Consider the following 23172-nt stretch of genomic DNA (forward strand, 5'->3'; position numbering starts at 1 on the left):
ACTGGCAGTTCTAAATTGATTTTATTGATTGCCCTTTGCTTTCAACATGTGTAAATATGTTCTATATATGACAAACCGTTTACGTGTTTTAAAACTGCACATGCAGTGACTGTATGTTTGTATCCCACACAAACTCATCTGTTTAATAATCAAAATAATAGTACTATGATAGATAATACCGTTTCAATCCTCCTCACATTTTTCACAACAAAGATACAGAAGAGATTTACGGAACTACACAAGTTTCTATAAACAGAAATACACTCCCCCTGCCCTACCCTCTAAAACAAAAAAAACAAACAAACAAAAAAAAAACATTTACTAATGCTCGGTTACACCGTAGTGCTCACAAGAGTCAATGAACCAAGGCATCCCAGAACATTCACAACAACGTCTGGGATGCACAGGTGTTTTTAAAAAGAAAACATGATCTTGCCAACACTATAGACAGACCAGCACATATTCATCTGGAGACAAGGTGCTTACACATATTATAAACTCTACCAATATGAATAATAAAGCTACTCTTCTTTACATTGAAAAAGTCTCCCTCTATAAACAGTGACTTCATTTTGTTCTTTTGTAATTCCTTTTTTCTTTGTGGCTTTTTAGGTTACACATACTCAGCTCACTGTAAGCAGAAATGCGTATGTCAAATAAATACTAAACATCCATGAACGTACGCATGAATGAAAGTAAATGCTGTTAGTTACACAGTGTGAGCAGCTTTAGTACATATTCACAATACATGATACACTACAAACCAAAACCATAAGGTCAAAAAAAAAATAAATTTTACATTTTACATGAAACAGGAAATAAAATAAGATTCTGTAGAAATAAATTCAAGAGAATTTAATTCTTCTATACATTTTATACATTCAGTGTCTCTCTCAGCTTAATCTGTCTGCTAATCTTGATCAACAGCAAGACTTAAAAATATCATAGCATTGAGTTTTAGGAAAACTACACATTTTCTACTCATCAGAAAAATAAAATCTGCCCAATGACAAAGAAATCTTATATGTAATCTAATAATATAAACATAAGAAAAAAAAATTTATTTAAATAAAATAAAAAATTAACAGTGAGTTAAAATCAGATCAGACCATTCAAGGCAATGGGACACACACAGGCTTATGGTTTTGTAATTTGCACCTCACTCGCCCCGGATCCATTAGTTGTGGTTTTGATTATGTACTGCGTGGTAGCTTGTTGACTGGCAGATGGCTGTTCCAATGGGTCAGAAGTTACCTCAGCGTTGGTGGGTGGGACATTGTCTTGTTTATTTTCCAACTCAGTCTGCCCATCAGAGATCACATAATGTGTCTGAAACACAACCAAAATGATTTAAATATCAGCTGCATTACAAATTTGTATCAAAGGTTTCCTAAATAAACCCAGTGTGTTCACAGTATTTCAAAACAGAAGACTGTATTCTTCTGTCAAACGCAGTACAACATAATACTTTGCCGTGACACGTTTGAGGAGAGAGCGTAAGGGACACAGTTAAAGCTCTTGTCAGTTTCTAAGCCTCATTATTCACGTGTTGATAACAGACTATCACTGAGGAGATTGAAGTCCAGTTCAGACACATCAGTTTTAGAGTGCAACTTTGCTGTTCTGCCCCATTGAAAGCACCTTTCTGTCATTCTAAAGGAGTCAGATGAAAAAGTAAAAAGTAAATGAAGCGCTTAACTTACCGTTAATTTCCATACCAATAAAATGGCAGTGGATTTTCAGTCAAGTCTTGCTTACTTTTATTTACAAATGCAATTTCTTTTAAATTAGCAATCAAGATAGTGTTATAGCTTTGCCAATTTCTCCTTTTTGCTGATGATTCTGCTAAAAGGTGAATTATAAACATACATCCCTGATATGTCTCTAATTACTTTTATTTTTAGAGATGATTAGAAAAAAAACTCATATTACACCATAAAAAGGATGTCTTCTTAGATCTATTCACAAGAAGTCAATGTTGTTTTTTTAAGTAAGATGCCCACTGAGTACACCTTAGATACTACTCAGATGAGAGTAATATATTAATATCCATATTCTCACAATAGGTTGCTAAATCTAAATGAAATAAATGATGACTGTAGTAAAAACTCCATTTAGAAATGAGTTTAATATGGAAAGACAACCAATGCCTCATTAGTGATGGATTTAGACTAGAATTTAGTGTAATCAGGATGACGTGTGTTCTCAGACAACCTGACAGCACATTCTTTTCATTGCTGTTGTTTTTAGACAAATAAATTCTGAAGATTTTTGTATAGCCAGTTAGGGGGACCTACAAAATATTCAAGTAAAAAGATTTCCCTCTTATAGTTAGTTTTGATGGTATAAAAAGAGGCAATGAACAATATCAAAGAGAAAGAGGATTCCCTCCTGACCGTCAAATCATTTGTTTATGTGGATAGTTCAGTAGGACTGAGTGTTTGTCTACATTCTTTAATTTTTGGGCAACTTCACCCTAAATAAACCAAATAGCAAAATGTAAGCATTCCTTTATAAATTTGCTGACAGACTCAATCACTCTGAGTAATCCTTGCTAGGGTCCTTATCCAGCACCTATCACTGTGAATACTGGTTAAACCAGGCTCACACTGTGCTATTTTTCATAATCCTTTTTAAAGCGACTTTTGCTTGTCTGACCGTACGAACATGATCCCTATGTCACACTGCAGGATCTCAGTTGTCATCATGTCAGACTGTGCAACAGCCAAGATGTGTTAAAAGGAGACTTGTCTGGGGTTTTACAACATCAATCCGTGACAGGTTCAGACCCTTTTGTTTGAAGTTGTCACACTAATTGCATCATTAGGTTCGGCACTCCTATTGGTTCTCGTTGTAGGAGATATCACACTGCAGGTAAGTGTCTGAAATCTTATGGCACTACCAGAACTTCATCAGAGGAAAAAACTGATAGCAACGGCCATTAAACGGCTGTCGGTAACCATGCAAACTAGTGATCAAAGACTATAGATTTGACCCTGGGATTCTACAAGTCTTTTTGGATTTACAAAATTTCTCTCAGATGACCAAATCATGGGAAACGTTGCACAGTGTGAGCCCGGCTTTAGTTCATAGTGCAAATGAGGCACTCTATTAAAAGACACTGTTGAACTGTTAAATTTGATTTGCATTTAGTGCCAAAACTCTACAACCATCTGTGAGCTTTGCTTTGTACAAACAATAAAATTCCACTAAACAAAAACAAGCTTCTAAAAAGTTTCTTTTTCGTTTTTATTGGATTGCAGCTGAATTTTGCAATCAAGAGTCACAGTACAGATACTGTAGTTTAGAAATTTTCAGCATTTTAAGCTTTCATTCTGACATTATTGTGCAGATAAATAACAATATATTTGTAACTATTATAGTATATTGATCTAGATTTATATTTTCATATTATTTCAGTTTTGAGCCCATGCATTATTATAGATTTTCTTTCTTGTTTTGTTGTGATAACGACTTGAAATTGATCGTTTTGTATTATTTTTTGTTCTATGATGTAAGAGCTTGCAGACTTTCCTCTTTCAGCGCTATAAACGCTATGTATCTAAAAGCCGCCCCTCAATAAATCTGCGGCAAGTCGCTTTACTGTCTTTGACGATAAAGATGCAAACATCACAGCCTCCTTCTTAAGTGTTGGACACTTATGTGGAAGTTGTCAATCACACGATTCCCTGATCAAAGTAAAAGTGCATGCGATCATCCATGATACTGCATTACTGCACTTTTGCTGCCTCTAGAACATGTTCTTATGCAGAGATCAGGAGAAAATTAAGTCATTATCATGGCAAAACAAGAGAGAAAATAATAATGTAATATAATAAATATAATAATGCATGGCCTCTTAGGTCTCCCGTACTTTCCCACTGTCAAATGTGTTGATAGACCATATTAACTAAAGACAATGCATACTTAGTTGATAGAACTCTACTTGATTCAAAAGAAAAGTCTCAAAGGAATTCTTCTTTAATGTCCTTCTTTAATTTTTAATCTAATTAGCATTTTTATTAACTTGCTTGTTATAGCTAATACAATCCATCATGCTTTCATCAAGCTTTAACTAGGCATAAGTTTAATTTTGTAAGGAAGATAAAACTAGCTCTTGCTTGTGTCAATGTAACACTCACCGTTTTGACTTGACTGCTGTTAGCAGCTGCAGTGACCGGTGTCCCAGCATCTGCCAGCACATACTGAGCATGAGGGAGAGCCATCATCTGTATCTCTGAGGCTAAGCAGAGAGACCGAGAACATGTTAAACAAAAGCAGATGTTAGAAGATATTTTGTAAATGCAACATTCAGACTTCCTATAAATTAAAATCTGCAAATGAAAACAAATGAACAAGCTATATATACACACACTCACAGTAACTCCGATAGTTCCAGTTGCTAGGCAAGTAAGCGTGTTGCACTGTCCCTTGTGTTTGACCAGTCGATGTTTGTAAGCGACCTGGATTTAATTCCTGGGCTGTCTGTTGAGAAGAAGGGCTTAATGGCTGGCCAGTCACCTGGGAAGAATAAATCAATCAACAATGAAGAGCTGAATAAATTCAGACATCCCATTCATGCTCAAGTAATCTTTTACTTATTATGGTGAAAAACACCAACTCAGTCTAATCCAATCCCTGTTCAATGTTACTCTGGAATGTGCATTCTGAATATTAAGCGATACAAGAATGAGGTGTTTCTGATCAGAATAATTACTACATGAAGCAATGGTTCCCCAGGTTTAGGACTGAGAAACATATCTGTCTAAAAGAAATGGATTTTGTGCAACTGCAGCAAAAACCAATATTGCAGCATGTGGACCTGTGTGCTGGCCTGCACAGCCCCCACAGCTTCAGAAACTTGGATGTGTTGCACCTGAATGGAATGCTGAGAAAAGCTATGAGGATCCTGCAGCTGTGTCATGTCCACTGTTGAGTGCTGGGACTGGGAAGTTGATGGCTGGGAACAGAAAAGTAAAAGATGGTAAAGGTGTTTGCAAGCATAAAGCTTGTTTCTTATGAGTATATACAGTCACTGGGAAAAAGAAAGTACAGCCTTCTTCAAATTCTATGTTTTTGTCTATATAAATAAAAACTGTGTTGTCCTCACCAACCTCTTTAAACAATCAACCTCAGGTGATAAAAGAACCACATTACAGATTTCTTTTAGCCATTTTTTTTTTAGCCAAGTCATTTTTTCCATAAAAGTAAACAAACATTCAAAAATCAGGTGGGTAAAAAATAAGTACACCCTGTAATTCAGTAACATGTAGAACCTTCTCTAGAAATAATAAATTAGCAAATTCTTATGTAGGTTTCAGTCCCTTCCATCCAATAAAACCAAACTGCAAAATGTTCAGTTTTTATAGAAGTAGTCACACACCTTAATGATTAACTGGTGCATTTTTTTGGTAATACTTGACTGTTAATTACTCTCTTAATGGTTATGGAAGTAGGGAGGATGTACAAATTTTTTCCCACCTAGTTATGATTATTTTTTGTGAAAAAAATTACTACATAATGAAATCTTTTTTGTTGTTCTCAAATGAAGTTTTTTTATAGAAAAATTTTATTTGTTTATAGAAGGTGGTCCTGATAAATAAAAGAAAAACTCAAACTAAAGGAAGGTGTACTTTCTTTTACCCATTACTATAAGTAACTGTGCTCTTACCGGAGCAACCTGCACCACCTGCAACTGGATGTGCTGTGGCTGAGCCAAACCCCCTCCGGCCTGAGTCACGGGTATATACTGGATCCTCTGGAAGTCTCCCTGCACTGTGCGGTAGTCTGTGGTCAGAGTCTGAGACAGCTCAGTCATTGCTTGGGTCAAAAGATCTGTTGTCTAGGAAATGAAAGCGGAAACATGAAGTAAAGAGATACTGTAAGAAGAACCATAGGGTTGGACTTGTGCATAGTCAACGATTATGTGGAGTGTGTATGAGTGTGTGGAGGATTTCAAAAAAATATCTATTGGGGGTTCATACCACCACAGCCTCAGTCGCAGTACTGTCAGTTGCAATGACGGCCGGAGTGCTGTTGATGACGGCTGTAGCCAAAGGAGCCTGGACTGTGTTCGCTAGCTGTGCAAATTCTGGATGCTTTTTACGGATGTGCTGCACCATCTTCGTCTGCACACAAGACAAAATAAAAAAGATTCCACTACAGCATTTATTTGAACAACAATGTACTTTATGACTGAATACCCAAAACCCAGTTTTTTGAGCTATCCTTCCTCACTTCCATGGAGTGGAGTAAGCCTCGCTAAAACAAAGACATACCTTACTGCTATACTGCTTTGCACAGTGTGGGCAACAGACAGGGGCTGTGGCAATGGTGCCTGTTAGCTGAGTGTGGGTGCTCAGCATGGGGTCTGGCTCACCCGGCCTGGCCGGACGCAGTTTCCGGATGCTGGGTGGTAATTCTGCACCAGGATGATTCTTTAGGATGTGAGCTTTACGCTTACTTGCACTCTTATAAACCTGCAAAATCACAAAAAAACAAGAACACAATTATTATAACTCCTAAATAACTGAAACCGATTCCTCTTAATTCCAAATACCAAGTTCTTTTTCTGATATATGTAGCTGATGTACACAAATTTTGCCATCTTGTTCATGTCATTGTATTTAGAATAGCTGGATACTGGTCATTGGTGACTAAACAATATTTGAATTCAAAAAATTCTATCCAGTGCATACCTTATCACAATACTGACAAAAGTAATCTCTGTTGGGTTTAATGATGGGGAGCGTCAACTCAGGGACTTCCTCTATTCGCATTTCAGGGTGACGCTTTGATAAGTGATTCACCTGTAATAAATTAAGTCATTAAAACACTGATTACTAGCTAAAGCATTACACAAATTACAGTAGGTTGGTATATTAAACAAGATATTTTAGAGACACGTGTGATATTTGGTTAAGGGTTTCACCAGCATTCCTCTCCGTCTGAAGCCCATCATGCAGAGCCGGCATTTAAACATAAAGCTCTCAAAGTCAGTAGTAGGCTCCTTTTGCTTCAGAGATTTTGTTCGGTGGATGCGATCAGCTTTCTTCGCCTCGCGCTCTGGGTTGTGCATGCGCTGCATGTGCTCCCGCAATTTATCCTTCCTCTTCAAAACAAACAGTATAAACTTTGTTTAAATAAAAACCTTCTCATTATCAGTTCTCATCAAACCTCCTATATGACTGGGCTTACGAATTACCATACCATAACTCTATAGCCTTTTTTTGCAGCCCAAACCCTCTTTAACTGGAAAATAAATTCCACATGAACCAATTATTCAGATATCAGGCTTATTATTTAAACTGTACAATAATATTGAGCTGTTTATTTTACCTGACCTTTCATACCATAGTGACAGACATAAAAACTTTGATAATATTAGGTTAAGATTATCACCACTGTAGAAGAATGTTAACAAATAAAGGACCACCTGGCTCTGTTACACACACACTCAGAGACATGGCCAAAAGTATCTGGACACCTGATCATTATACTCATATGTGCTTCTTGAACATGCCATTCTAGTGTTGGTCTGCTTCAAGAGTTACCAATAGATTTTGGAGTGTGGCTTTTGCCACTTTTGCCAAAATTCCTAGTGTGCAGGTATAGACCATGCTTTAGATCAGGGCTGTGTGCAGGCTACTCTATTTCCTCCGCACCATCTTTGGTAAACCATCCCTTTCATAGACCTCACTTTGTGCATGGGGCATTGAATTGCTGAAGCAGGTTTGGGTTACACCACTTGGTGCCAGTAAAGGGAAATCAAAATACTACAACATACAAGTTTGAGACAATTGTGTGCCTCCAACAGTGAAGTTTAGGGAATGGCCATTTTCGAGTGTGGTGGTTAGGGGTCTACATACGTTTGCCCACTGAGTGTGCATGCTATAACTACAAAGAAATCCAATTCAACTTTATCAATTTATCTGTAAACAATTAAAACATACAAAGAAGCATTACAGAAATCTGCATGGGTGTTTGTGCAAGCCAGTAGCAGCAATGTAAAGGAAAAACTACCAGGATGACATGAGGAAAAACCTTTGAGTATTGTCAAATTACTGCAAACTCTTCAACAAATTACTACTACTATTCTAACGAAAAATTGAGCCATGTAAATGCATATTTCAAGACTTTTACCTTAAACTGCTTGCCACAGGTTGAACACAGAAAGTCTTTGCGATCAGAGTGGCGCAGCATGTGCAGCCGGAGCTTGTCGGGACGGCAGAAGGCTTTATCACATTCCATACACTGGAAAATCTTTTCTGAGTGGAAGCTCCGCACATGCTTCTTTACCTGCTCATATTAACAATAATGGTGACATGACACAAGAAACAAGTTATTTAAGATCATTTTGGCCATAGCTAGAATGTCTAGAAAATAACATCTAAATGTGTTGAAGTCTGAGACCTGTATGAAATCTGTGAAAGTCTTCTTGCAGGAAGGGCAAGAAAAGAAGCCATTGACCAAATGAACGCTGACATGCTCTTTGAGGAGCTCCAGCCTGTCGTAGGACTCGGGACAAAACAGGCAGGAGTAGTTGCGCTGCTCCAAGTGCATTTGAAGGTGCTCCTCCAGTATCGTACTGCTCAAAAAGCCTTTGCTGCATTGGTGGCAGGTGTATCGACATCCTTCCCGGCTGTGGAAGCGCATGTGTTGTTCTAGTTTGTCCTTCTCCCGAAAGGCTTTTCCACAAAGTGTACATTTGAAGGGGCGGAAGGACTTCCTAATAAAGAGGTGCTGAAGTGCGGCATTCTGGGAAAGATGAGTATAGTGGGAAATGAGAAAATGCACAAAATCTCAATCTCTGCCAAATTTTGTACTATTGAATTCAAAGCCATCACATTTTCTGCTAAATAATGGCATAAATGTCAATGAACTAGTCACCATATATGATTATAATTTTGTGACTAGATGGAGTACAAAAACACTGAAATAATTAAAAATAAAAAAAAAAACAAATAATGAAGTTTTAGAAGTTGTATACTGAAAATCACAACACAATGTGCTTGGTTCTTGTCTCTAGTGTACGTCAGACCTACCTGCAAATCCACCTGTGCAGCATTCAGTGGAAGAGAGAGACATATATACACATGTTGAGGTCAATCAACACCACTCTTCTACAAGCATTATATTTCAGAGATTATGGCAGAGTAAGTTAAATTACATTATGGGCCTGCTCTTACCCGAATCCTCCGGGCACGCCTCATGTCCTGGGGAGTGAGATGAGAGTCGGTTGTAACTGATGTGTTTTGGTCCTCTTTATCAGTCTGTGACTCATTAGAAGCTAGAGTTTGGGATTCAGCAGCATTTACATCACTTAGAGTGTCAGTCTGTCCTGTTCGGGTCTCCAATGTGGCACCTGTCGCAGTTTCTACAGTATCTTCTACTATTTCATCCATCTTCAATCCATTCATACCCCTTCCTGCCTGCTCTTCATAGGAGAGTTTTGATAATGCCAGAAAGTCCTATACCCACAGGAAAGACAGGCTAAATTTAAAAAAAAAGTGTAAAAATGAATAACTCTAGCATTATCAGATCATACTGTACCTGGCTTTTATCTACACCCTCTGCTAGAGTTTCCAGACGGATAAATTTGGGTCGTCTGCCTGGTCGCCTTCCAGTACTGAACCGTTTCCTGCCCCTTCCTCGCCTACGTGCTTTTGGCCTACAACATAAAAAAAAATCAATCCAATCTATCCTAAAGCTAGACTGAAAAAAGTCAAATAAAAATGATATTAACCTTTGTATCAGATCCAGTTTGTCATCATGCATGTTAAGATGTTGTTGAAGCTGCTCTGAGCTGATGAAACGCCGATTACACTCATAACATGGCCAGTTCTTCTCCTGCTCTCGTAAAACTAAACAAGTACAGAACACACAAGACTGGGTAAGTAGGACATTGTCAACACGAATAAAACAGCTTAACATATATGAGTTAAGTGAAAATTCCAGCCTAAATGCCTTAATAATCTGAACTGATAATCTCACATGTGAACTTAAGTGAAACCTAAAATTTATTCTGAAATAAAATTCTGACCTTTTAAATCTTTTTAATACTTTTAAATGTTCTTTCATCAGCATCTTCACTTTGGTTAACATTCCCACACTTGCTTAGTTCTGCCTTAAGTGACAGGTGAAGCAATGCTTTATTGCTTTTCCATCTCTCACAGCTCCTTATCAGTACACACTGCTCAAAGAGATCAAGTTTCAAGTTTAATGTCATAGCATATAGACTGCTTTAAGAAACTATATACAGTGTATGCAGTCATAAAGTGGCATAGTGGGAGATATTGGGTTTCAATACAATAATTATATATTGATATATAATATGTCATCATGCATGTTAATTGTCATCATGCATGTTAATTGTATATATTGATATATAATATGGAAGTTAAGTGACATACGTAAATATTGTATGCAGTCAAAAAGACATGCCGTGGAAGATATCCATCAGTCACAGACCAGTATAAATGTAAGTGGTAGATGATAAGGTGCAGAGCATGGAAGATATAGGGGTTGTTCTAATTATTGGGGAATGGGTTGGAGTTCAACATTCTGATGACCTGCAAGAAGCTCCATGTCGAATACCTGAAATGTCATGCTAATTCTGCACTACCCTAGTTTCTATAACTTAGGCCAACTGTATTGTATAGCTGTGCTGTATTCTGGGACTGTAAGGCCAGTGTTTGCATTAATGACTTCACTACTTCTACATTAGATTCCTCATTAATATGATATTGAACATCTCTGACAAAATATGATCTTGCTCTTTTTAAAGAAATAAACCAAAGTTTTAAGGGCCAACAGTAAAATTCTACGGTTTGAGATCATTTAATTGTTTTTTCTACACCTCTGTAACCACATATTATAATAGGCAGCTGAGTTCTAACAGGAGAAATAGATATACAATCATAAAACAAATCCATACCAATGTCACTAAGCATATCACAAATATTTCAAGATAAATATGTATGTGAAAAAAATAAAGATTAATAATAATAATAATAATAATAATAATAATTACCTTTCCTCTCTTCTTCTGTTATTTCATGAACCTTTTTATTCACAAACTCTGCATATGAAGCAGCATACCAGACCTGCAGCGAAAGACAAAAACGTTCAGCTCAAATAGTTGCTGAAGTCTGTAAAAAAAAAAAACACACACAAAAAAAACCCCCACACAACCAGATTTTAGTACTCTTTTACAACATCCTCCCCGCTGATGCCTACCTTAAGCTCCTGCTTTGGTGGAATGTTTTTGATGCTGGTGTAGAAGATCTCAGAGCCATACTGATAGGCCACCAGGTTCTGCTCCAGGTGGGTTTCAGCAGGACGGACAAACATCATCCAGTTACAGCGATCTTCATCAGATAGGTTTATCCACATATCCTCTGAACTGTTGCTGTCTTTTTGAGGGCCAGTCATGCATAACTGTACAATAAAAATGTGAGCAACTTAGTTATATACCAGGAGTTAAAATAATATATAATACAAAATGAGTAGTGTACCAATTTATGAACTAAATATGTCTAGATGCCAGTGTAACACAACAGTGTGATTTAAATAGGAGACCCCATACCTTAAGCTGAAACTGAGTGTCCTGCAGTTCGCTCTGTGGCATCAGCGGTCCCTCCACGGGCCCAAACTGAGTGCGTTTGGGAATGCGCCGCTTAGAGTAGACACCTCCCTGGAAGTGGTCAATGTAAAGGATGAGAGGAAGGCTAGCACGAGCTTTGGACATCACAGGTCGGTTAACAATTGGATAGAGAGGGCCATGCTTCATGCATACCCCTGGGTTGGCATTGTTACACTCCTCACACCCTGCAGAAAAAAAGGTAGAATCATTACACAAGGTGCTACAACTAAACACAACCCTTGTGTTTTGTATATACAGGTGCATCTCATTTATTTCAGTAATTCAACTCAAATAGTGAAACTTGTGTTTTATAGAAAATCAGTAGACACAGACTGAAGTAGTTTAATACTTTGGTACTTTTAATTGTGATTATTTTGACTCACACTTAAAAAAAAAACACAAATTCTCTCTCAAAAAATTAAAATACTTCATAAGAAAGTCTGTTCATTTAATGTATATGTACTCAATACTTGGAAGGGGCTCCTTTTCCTTAAATTACTGCCTCACTTCGGCATGGAGGTGATCAGTCTGTTCAGCCAGCTGAAGTTGTATGGTCAGCAGAAGGAAGCATGAAGTGCTCTTAAATTTCTTGGTAAACGAGTGCAGTTTTTTTCAAAAAACAGAGTGGACCAGCACCAGCAGATGACATTGGACTGTGGAAACTTGGCTTCAAGCAACTTGGGCTATGAGCTTCTCCACCCTTCCTCTAAAATCTAGGACCTTAAAAAACTTGCACCTGAAAAGAGGATTTTGGACCACTGGCCAACAGCAGTTCTTCTTCTCCTTAGCCCAGCTAAGACGTGGGTCTCTGATGTGTCTGTGGTTCAGAAGTGCCTTAACAAGAGGAATACCACACCTGTAGCTAAATTCCTTGACACGTCTGTGTGTGGTGGCTCTTGATGCCTTGACCCCAGCCTCAGTTCATTCCTTGTGAAGTTCACCCAAATTCTTGAATGGATTTTGCTTTTCAAGCCTCTCAAGGCTGCGGTTCTCTCGGTTGGTTGTGCATCTTTTTCCTTCACACTTTTTCTTTCCACTCAACTTTCTGTTAACATGCTTGGACACAGCACTCTGTGAACAGCCAGCTTCTTTAGCAATGAATGCTTGTGGCTTACCCTCCTTTTGAAGGGTGTCATCAATTGTCTTCTGGACAACTGTTAGTTCAGCAGTCTTCCCCATGATTGTGTAGCCTAGTGAACCAAATTGAGAGACCATTTTGATGGCTCAGGAAACCTTTGCAGGTGTTTTGAGTTGATTAGCTGATTGGCGTGTCACCATAAAATTTTTTGAGATAGTGAATTGGTGGGTTTTTGTTGCATGAGGCAAAATCATCACATTTTAAAGTACCAAAGAACTAAACTTTCATTCTGTGTGTACTGAATTTATATAATACACGAGTTTCACTATTTGAGTTGAATTACTGAAATAAATGAACTTTTCCAAGACATTCTAGTGTATTGAGATGCACCTATACATGCATTTTTACATTTTGCAACAAATATAGTCATTTTTCAACTCTTTCATTTCAATTCAAAAATGCATACAGGATCAGCTTTTTTCTTAATGCAGAACAGGGCAAACTGCTTCAGAGGGAATCAGTGAACTACATAACTACAATCAATCGTAATCGGTCAATCGACCTGCAGACAAAGATTACACACTACACAATCTTTTACCTGGAGAGATCCACAAATCCTGCTTCCTTGCAAAAACAAATGTGAGAGACTTCAATAGTGACTGTCATTATTTTGTACTGAAAAAATAAGAGAAAAGTGACTTTTTTAGTGCTGCCTTTGGAACTAGATGCAGGGGGCTTCACAATAAGCAATCCATCATCAGCAACATACAACACTATACACAATACCAGATCCTCTGCCCACAGACAATCATTATGCTGACCCATTCACACTACTATAAAGGTTTGAAGAAGTGTACAGCAACACTAGAATGTTTGTGAATCCTTTACAATATTCAGTGTCTTCATAAATTTGACCAGAAACATAATCGTTCCTAAAACTAGACAAACACAATTAAACAAATGGCACAAAAACTTTCGTTTTTACATTTACCTACCGAGCAAAATTATCCAACAAACGTATGTAAACCTTTAGCAGTATGAATTCATTTAAAGGGGTCATTTACCATGATCATCAGAATACAGGTTACAAAGCCAAACCAAAGCTTGTCCTCCACCAACCCACAGTGAGGCAGGTTAAATACAAATGAAGGAAATTCAGCATCACTTCTACATTCCCAGAGTGGTTATTCAAAAAAATCACTCCATGTCAAAATCATGCCAAACAATATTAGGGGCAGTAAGAAAAAAACACCAGAGTAGCATCTAAGGACCTTAAAGCCACTCTTGAATTGAGTAATGTCATTGTTTATGAGCCATCAGGGAAACACTGAACAGGAATGGTTTGCATGGCAAGACAGCAAGGAAGAAGCCAGTACTCTCCCAAAACAACACCTCTGGCCGTCTGATGTTTTGCTCACAACACCATGGATAAGCCAAAAGCCTACTTGGAAAATGTTCTTTGGACAGATAAATGCAAAATTGAACTTTTTGGTTTAAATGAAAAACACAAACCAAACACTGCATTTCAACAAAAGACCCTCAACCCAGCCATGGTGGTGGCAGTATTATGGTTTTGGGCTGCTTTGTTGCCTCTGGTCCAGAAGGACTTGCCATTATTTATGAATCTGTTCTGGATTGTACTTCCAAGTTCTACAGGAGAATATCAGGGTATCTGTATGTGAACTGAAACTCAACAATAAGTGGGTTATGCAACAAGACAACAACAAACCTACCAAGAAATGGTTAAGGATAAGAAACAATTTGGAATGTTACGTCAAAGGCCTAAAAAGAGCAGTTCATGCAATGAAGCCCACCAACATCACTGAGTTGAAGCAGTTTTGTATGGGGAAATCAGCAGAAATTCCTCCAGGATCACCAGTTACTGTAAACATTATATTAGAAGTTATTACTGCAAAAAGAGTCATAACAGTTACTGCAAAGGTACTGAAAAAAGCAAAGGTTTGCATAATATTTTAGTCTGTATATATAAGCATAATTTTTGCTCAAATTTTTTTTTTTGTTTTATTGGTCCCTCTATACCTAGTTTTAGGATTTCTTTAGAAAATCTGATCACATTTCAGGTCAACTGTATGCAGAAACACAGAAAAAAGTAAGGGCAACACAACTGTAACAAGCAAATTAAGGCTACATGGCTCAGAAGCATCCACAATCTACATTACATTCCTTCTATGATTCTTCACTTACAAAGATGCTGAGGGGTGAAGGGTTGAGGTGGCCTGGGTTCCCAATCGTCCAGTTCTGAATCATCTCTATTATCATCATCATCTTCTTCTTCATCCTCAGAGTCCACAGTAGAGTCTGTAGCTGCCAAAGGACTGGCTGAAGACTCTGTGATGTTAGGCAGTGTACTGCTGGGCAGCTGATTCTAAATGTGTAAGCAAAAAAAAACATGTTTCTTGATAATCATAATATAATCTTTAAAAATTTTCCATTTACCAAGTCACATGTACATGACAAAGGCAATACAGGTTCCAAGTTTTTTTGGCATTTGATTTTTCTGCACTGGATGGAAATTAAAATATTTTCCATAAATATCTGCCTTAATTGTACACAGCTTTTATTGTCACAATCAGTTGTCGGTCTGGTTTAGGGCCAGTATGACTGAGCAAATGTTTTTTTAAAAATGAACAAAATATTAATACTAAGCTGAACAGATTTGACACTTTTTAGAAGCCTTGTTAATACTTTTTTGGGTCACATCTTCGTTCTTTTTTTCCAAAAAAACAAAAACAAAACAAACAAGCAAAAAGGAGTTTATCTACTAAAAAAAGTAGTTACTAAGTTACATAGAACAATAAAAAGTCTATTCACAAATGTAAAGTGTGGAGGTGGGGGTTTGGTCAAGCACCAATGTGTGTATGGCAAGTTGAGTTGGGTTAGTGAGAGGTAAGGCTGAAGTTGCCCCTGTGGGCGATTCTCAACAAGTGTATGCTGTTTCAGTAAGCAGCAGCAGCAAAAATAAAAGAGAGGGATACATATGCTGTGAGCCAGAGTAAGCTGAGCTGCACAAAACTGTACTTGATGTGTTTGTTCATGAGCACTGAAATGTGAGAGATATGTTTTTAAATAAAGTGTAAAATAATGCATCCTTGTCATGGGAAATGTCTCACTAGTGCAGAAACCTAGAAAAACTGAACTAGAAATTGGCATTTGCATTCTGTAAATGGGGGTGTTGGTCTGGGTATGGCCACAGACTGGTGGATTCAGGTTATAATGAAATTTCAATTCACCTATGCTTGGCTCAAGATGAGGTAATGGCAGCCCGTAAAGTTCAGGTGTGTGCATAGGGATGTGCATTAATATGCACTAGTGGCGATCATGATTCAAAAACATAAAAGAAAGGTGGCAGTTAGTCCTCGCTTCACCCATCCACTGATTTTGGGGACAAACTGGCCTGCATTTCAAATGCACGGTATGAGATTTGTGCAGTGTTGGTTTGGGGAGTGGTGTCTAGGCTGTCAACATCAGATCCACATCATAAAGAAATGGATAGTAGGGATGCCACGCATCGTGACCATTTTGGGGAATTGGGATTTCTCCCGGAAAAAAAGCCTCATGGATTTCTCCCCGAAAAAAAGAATTATGTTTAAAATGCCAATAAATACGGCTAATGCGATAAATACGGTTCTAGACATAGTGGCCTAAATGTCAACAAAAGACAGCACTACGAACTTCAATCCCTAAATAAACAGAGCATAATTTTACATTACCTATTTTAGCCTTTTATCCTCATCGCACAAAAACGCATAATAGTTAGATATATATTAGCAGGTGTGCTAATATAACATCGGTGATAAGTGTCACTGGATATTTTAGCAATGTATTATCGTGAAGGGACAATAATATGTCATAATATTTAATATGTAATATTACATTAAATTAATTAAATTAATTACATTAAATGTAATATTACACAAGCCTAATGTCTATAAACTGTAAATAGTAGAAAAAACTGTTGCTTTGAAACAATATGTTTTGTGACTCATTTATATTTAATAGAAAGTAAAATATCAATATCAAACAAAAATCTTTTTACATAATATCCAAATCTTCCTGGTGTCTCCAACATTCAGTCATCTCTGCAACAAAAATATTTGCAAGTCTGTTAGATACGCCTTGCAATCCTGCCCTTTCTCTTACCTGTGACACAGGCTCTAGTATAGCCTGTGGGGCATCTGCTACATTACTTAGCACATGTAGATTTGCAGTATTCATGTTCTGGCCACCTGGCAATAACACAGTGACCTGTAGCAGAAAAAAACTATATTACTAACAGAAAAACATGAATTCACTCAACAGAAGTTTATGAACATAATTCATTCATTCATTCATTCATCTTCTACCGCTTATCCGAACTACTCGGGTCACGGGGAGCCTGTGCCTATCTCAGGCGTCACTGGGCACCAAGGCAGGATACACCCTGGACGGAGCGCCAACCCATCGCAGGGCACACACACTCTCTCATTCACTCACACAATCACACACTACGGACAATTTTTCCAGAGATGCCAATCAACCTACCATGCATGTCTTTGGACTGGGGGAGGAAACCGGAGTACCCGGAGGAAACCCCCGAGGCACGGGGAGAACATGCAAACTCCACACACACAAGGTGGAGGCGGGAATCGAACCCCGACCCTGGAGGTGTGAGGCGAACGTGCTAACCACTAAGCCACCGTGCCCCCCGAACATAATTCAAATATCTAAATATAAGTCATAGACAGAGTCCAAGTAGTCCAAGACATTTGTTTGCCGAGTTTATATTATTTGTGTGGTGATAATTTGATTTAACCCGTTCATTTCAAATAAGAAGTAAAAAATGTTAATAACTATAAGAACCAACTAATGAATACAGCCATTCAAGCAACTCTAGTCAAAGAGCTAATAAAAAAATAAAATTAAATAAATCACAGACACTGTGGCTATTAGACTAGTTGGCTTGTGTACCTGTTGAGTTGTACCATCCTGCTGAATGTATGCCACTTGGGGTTGGTCTGTAAACACAGCCTAAACAAAGAGACATGAATCCATTTAGTAATCCTCAAATAAAAAATAAAATGCCTGTTCATTTATTAGTATGCAGAGATGCAGTGTCTACATACACAAGTCCAATTATGAGGAAGAGAGAGAGAGAGTGAGAGAGTGAGAGAGAGAGAGTCAAATCTAATAAGGTTATCCACCTGTGCTCCATCAGCAGGGTGTATGTACACCAGTGTGTGTTCAGCAGTCTCCACTGAGGTGTAGGAACTTCCATCCGCTGCATACACAACCTGCTGTTGTCCTCGGTCCGGCTGTTCTCCGCTGTACACAATTTGAGCAACAGTTCCGCCCTCAAAATGCACCTACACATGACCATGAGAACCGAAGGTTACAAATCTACAAACACATGATCCACTAGCATATAAATAAATTAACCATTTAAATGCATGAAAGTAGCTTAGCCAGAGATCAACTGATAATAGCCTTTTGACCTTACTCTAATATAATTCTAGATGTGATAAAACATGTAGGATAAAGTTCATGATCCAGAAATACAGGGAAATATTGGGGTTTATTGCAAAAACTATACAAATTCAACTGATATTTTTTGCTGAATATCTTTTGCAGCCTCAAGTTTCAAATGAAACACAGGTAGAGGACACATGCCTTATGAGTCCTCTCCCTATGAGTCCTCTCCCTGGTTTTCTTTTGAAACTTGAGTTTGGAAAAGCTATCATTTAGAATCAGAATCAGGTTTATTGGCCAAGTGTGTTGACAGACACACAAGGAATGTTGTTCCAGCTGTTTGTGACTCTCAAAAGTACAGACATAAATAACATTATACTATTCAAGACAAGATAATACAGACTATACAAGAAAATGCAGATGATGTTATACAATATAGACACTATGAGTATTAAATATGAATACAGAATATATGACTGGTCAGTTATGTACATAAAGTGTGAGAAGTGCATGGTAGTGCAAAAAACAATATTGTGTAATTTGTTTTGTGCGCTATACAGCAGCAGTAGTGTGTGTAACATATACGGATGATGTGATGATTGAAAGTTCTGATAATGCAGTACTTGTAGATGTGAAGTGGGGAATATAATTATGGTTTGTTGATCAGGGTGATTGCCTGGGGAAAGAAACTGTTCCTGTATCTGTCAGTTTTAGTAAGTTCTGTAGCGCCTGCCAGAAGGAAGAAGCTGAAAGAGGTTGTGTCCAGGGTGTGAAGGGTCAGTAGTGATTTTTTCCTGCCCGGTTTCTGATTCTTGTGTCGTACTGTGGAATGGGCGCACCAATTATTTATTCTGCTGTTTTTACTGTACTTTGCAGTCTGTTTCTGTCCTGTTTTGTTGCTGCACCAAACAAGATGGTGATGGATTTAAGAGAGAAGATTCCTCTCTATTTAAAGTTATAAAATCTCTTTTTGAAATGAAAACTGAATGCCCAAAACGTCCATATCCATATTTCGGGTAATTCATTTTAATTTCTCTAGTGAGGATTTGTTTTATTCCTGCTTTCCCAGCCTGAATGAAATAAATGCTATTCCTATGCAAAACAGTAGATGGTGCAATTTTATCAAATGTCAGATTAACAACAGTGTGAGGGTTAAAGTGTTTGTAAACATTTGCTTTTGACACGATTTTTGTCAATTTGAAGTGAAAAATATGCATTGGAAGAATATTACATAAAAACAAAAGTTTATTTGATAAAGTGACAAATTACTAGTTTGTTCAGAGATTTGTAAGAGATTATAGGAAACAGGACCTTCACAAAGTTGACTCAAAAACCATGCATTAAACTGTATAAGATGGTATTAAGTCATAATGTAAGAAGTATCCTTGAACTGATGTACCTGAGCTGGGTTGTTGGTTTCATTACTGGAGTTCTGATTCCACACAGAGGATGATTCTTGGTCCTCCATGGCCATCTTTCGAGGACAGCTTTAAATCCTGTATTGTACCCACTCACTCAGCCACCAACAAGCAGCCAGGTTGTGTACTAAAAAAGGGAAAGAAAATTTTACTATTTTTTCTTATTTATCAGGGTCTAAATAAAAATTTGATAACCAAGCAAGTATTCTCAGGTGGTAACAAAATACAGATTTCAATATTTAGACATGGACATGACCAGATTCCTGGGTGATAGTCAATTCTCTTTGAACACAAGTTAAATTGCAAAACTGCATCTGAGCAAACCACAAACATTGTTTTACAACAGCCTTTTGAATGATGTACAGTGCCATTAACAAATATAGTCCATAAAATGCCAAGCATTTTGGCAGATGCATGATGATTTGGGCTTGTTTTGCAGACACATGACCTGGGAAATCTGCAATCAGTGAGACAATGATAACCTCCATTTTATACCAGAATATTTAAAGGGAAATTTGGCCATCTGTCTAGCAGTTTAAGCTGGGCCAAAATTCGCTCAAGCAACAGGACAATGATCGCAGGGATACCAGAAAGTCACCATCTTAATGGCTAAAGAAGAATAAAAATATTGGAATGACCAAGTCTACACCCCAGCCCTGAGCTGGCATAAACAAAAATCTAATTAATTGAAGCAGTGTTGCAAAGAATAGTCTGAGACTGAAACTCGCATAGAAAATGTTTACCTCAAATTATTGTTCCTAAATGTAGGTCTACATGTTACTGAATTACTTATTTTTACCCTCCTGGATCTGAATGCCGGTTTACTATTTAGAGAAAAATAACTACACATTGAAAATTGCTGTGGTCACCTGAAGTTTTGTGTGTGTTTATAGAAGTTGGTAAGAACAACACAATTGTTATAAGAAGTGAGAAATAAATACATATTTTCCCCCCAAGACTGAGAATATATGTTGCAAGATAGTGGTTGGGTGATTCTTTAAATCCATTTCAGTGTAATTAAAAAAAAGAAAAATAAAACGTTCTCACAAAATGGTTTTCTTGTTCTTGGCTGTCTGCAGCGTTCATAGGCCTGCTGACTATTTTATTTCTGCTTATGCAAGTCTTTAGTGTAAATAATATGCGATATTGTTAATTAAGTGCATCTTTCACTTAATGGTGTCATTTGTGTATAGCAAATATTTCACTGCAGTCTACAGAGAATTGCATCCAGTCTAATTGGGAAGACCTTCATTATGTTGAAGGACAATGACCCTCCATCCCAACAACTGAAAGAAGCTGTGGTCCAAGATGGAAAAGAATCACAACAAAAACACATGTTTTGTGATGTCACTAAGTTGCTGGTTCCATGCAGTTATTGCAAGGAAAAAGGATTTGCACCCAGATGTTATTTACCTTAAATCTATCCATTTTGGTTGTTCCAAGTTATTTAACACAGGTGTAAATATGTGGAAATTATTGTAAATAAAAATGTTGACCCATCCTCTAATGTTTATGTTTTAATCTCAAACCTGTGTCTATGCTTTTAAACTGAACTACGGAACTGAAACTTGTATCCTTACACCATCAGCTAGCCACTAGACTCATTTAGGATAATAGCTAGCTTCAGTCACTAGGCCTTACTCAATTACTCAATCTTTAAAAACAGCAATTAACTTAAAAGTGGTCAACATACAGGCTATTTGTTTTGAAAACGATCTGGAGCACAATACTGCTAGTTAACCAGCTAACTGTCCTAGTCTTATGTACTGACTGGAGAACAGGAACGTGCAGCTTTAGCTAGCTGTCTGACTCAAACATTCACACGTTAACAAGCCGTAATGTTGCATTTTATTCGCCTACATTATCATTCACGCGGTTAGATGTGAACACTGATCAAAACTAACGTATTAATAGACTGCGATTTTAAGGAACGGTCAGTCTATTATCTCTCTGGGGTAGAAATAGGAAAGCGAGTTAAATTGTGAGTGGATTTGGGCACAAATTTCCATAAGCCTGCTCAAAACAGTGTTTAAAAAAAAAGCCACACGACTGATTATAAAATCTCTCACTACGATATGTTGGTCTTATTAATTTGTTCACTCTTTCCCCCCTGTTTTGACCCGTCACATTCAGTGTTCCAACCGGACCATACCACAAAAATCATAACGGCAGAAACACGGGTTTCTGCTGCACCGTGATACCAGCATAATTGAAGATAACTACAGAGAGGCAGCCATTAACGTTACAGGAACACGAATGCGGTCATGTTTATTTTACTACATAGCTTCACTATCATTTTGGCCGAACGGAGTTGAAGTTTAAATTATTTTAAATGTTGGTAATAGACCTTTCGGTCCCTGCTTATAGTTGAGCCCATCCCAGTTTCTTCAGTAGAACAAGGAAGGAAAGTCTCCATTTTGGGTGGGACTAAACAACAATCTAGTCAAACAGACGTTTACGATTTGTAACAGGAAATTAAGAGACGGCTGATCGATTAATCTTTTAAAAATACGCACAGATACAATCGTCTTGTGTAAGGTTCTAAACTGACCTCTCAACATGTTGGTTTATTTAAACAAAACAATTCATGTTGGTCTTACCTCGGAATGGTAGCTGCAGAGATGGCCGCTCATTAGCATAATCTGCCTAGCAACAAGCAGCAATCGGAATATCGGAATGTTTTTGTGTAGACGTTTGAATCAATATAATTTATAGATATCGCGCTGCTAGAGAACTCTCTTTTTTATAATTGTTAAATCACAATTTTTGGGTATTATATTACTTCTGTACAAGACTTTATTTTCTGATAAACACTGTATTGTTAACAGCATGGCGTTGGAGTCGCATTGCAGACTCCATAGTGGACCAATGGGAATGTGCCGCCATTTCTTTTGACCAATAACAAAAAAGTCTGTATCACCCAATGAACAGTCACTACCATTTCATCGCCCCTTACTTGTATACATATACAATATATTGGATTTCTGTGGTTCAGCACTCAAAAATGTAAAATAAAGTACAGCCATACCTGCAGATAAGATCTTCGATAAAATTCGATTAGACTGATATGTAAATAGCACTTAATTATTATTTCTTTTTTTAGAAGTGGAAATATCTACTATCGAACAATTTTAAACACCCCCACCACGACATTTTCTTTACTGCATCAATAAACTATCTGAGATACCAATTCATTATTCTTGCTATAATTTCCGTGTTAAATTTGAGACAATTTTGGGATCATTATTGAAAAAAGTCTGACAATCCTAGGGTGATATTAGTATATGATGGCAACTTATTTCCCTTTGACATCTTAATAAATTAAAATATACATAGTTTACAAATTCATAAAGCCAGCTGCATAATCACTTTCTCCATATTATTTGTCAACAAGAATACTTCATATTTGATGTATATCAATATTTATTTATTTATTAAAAGTCATTTAAATGCAAATGTAGTAAAATGGTGTGTCCCTGAACTTCAAGGGATCTCAAACAGTTTTTATCTTAAAATGAACTAATATTTAAATAATGAAAGCAATAGCAACACGAATAAAAGGTTTT

The 23172-nt window shown here is 37.4% G+C and overlaps 1 protein-coding gene across 5 annotated transcripts; it reads right to left on the minus strand.

Annotated features, from left to right (window-relative positions):
* Nucleotides 1–2: 2 nt before the first annotated feature.
* prdm10 (PR domain containing 10) lies at nt 3–22323 on the minus strand. 5 transcript variants are annotated; one of them, XM_060877668.1, is made up of 23 exons: nt 22207–22323; nt 19588–19733; nt 17924–18085; nt 17691–17750; nt 16884–16988; nt 14928–15108; nt 11588–11829; nt 11239–11439; nt 11033–11105; nt 9746–9863; nt 9553–9670; nt 9189–9470; nt 8413–8757; nt 8143–8298; nt 6932–7111; nt 6699–6809; nt 6279–6479; nt 5985–6128; nt 5672–5842; nt 4823–4960; nt 4380–4521; nt 4143–4243; nt 3–1329 (listed from the first exon to the last, which is right to left on the minus strand). In XM_060877668.1, exons 2-23 carry the CDS (start codon nt 19660–19662, stop codon nt 1138–1140), a joined length of 3498 nt encoding a protein of 1165 aa, XP_060733651.1. In that variant the 5' UTR covers nt 19663–19733; nt 22207–22323; the 3' UTR covers nt 3–1137. The 5 variants fall into 5 exon arrangements, with proteins under 5 accessions (XP_060733651.1, XP_060733653.1, XP_060733654.1 ...); XM_060877670.1 differs by lacking the exon at nt 22207–22323 and adding an exon at nt 22133–22202; XM_060877671.1 differs by lacking the exon at nt 22207–22323 and adding an exon at nt 21954–21973.
* Between the last annotated feature and the right edge of the window lie 849 nt (nt 22324–23172).

Source organism: Tachysurus vachellii, chromosome 9, assembly GCF_030014155.1.
Source record: "Tachysurus vachellii isolate PV-2020 chromosome 9, HZAU_Pvac_v1, whole genome shotgun sequence".
Lineage (NCBI taxonomy): Eukaryota > Metazoa > Chordata > Actinopteri > Siluriformes > Bagridae > Tachysurus > Tachysurus vachellii.

Coding starts and splice junctions, on each gene's coding strand:
- prdm10 (XM_060877668.1), bottom strand. CDS start 19,662: ATGGCCATGGAGGACCAAGAATCATCCTCTGTGTGGAATCAGAACTCC. Junction 17,751..17,923: donor ACCCTGCTGATGGAGCACAG/GTGGATAACCTT, acceptor CTCTTTGTTTAG/GCTGTGTTTACAGACCAACC. Junction 6,480..6,698: donor TTTGTCAGTATTGTGATAAG/GTATGCACTGGA, acceptor GTGATTTTGCAG/GTTTATAAGAGTGCAAGTAA.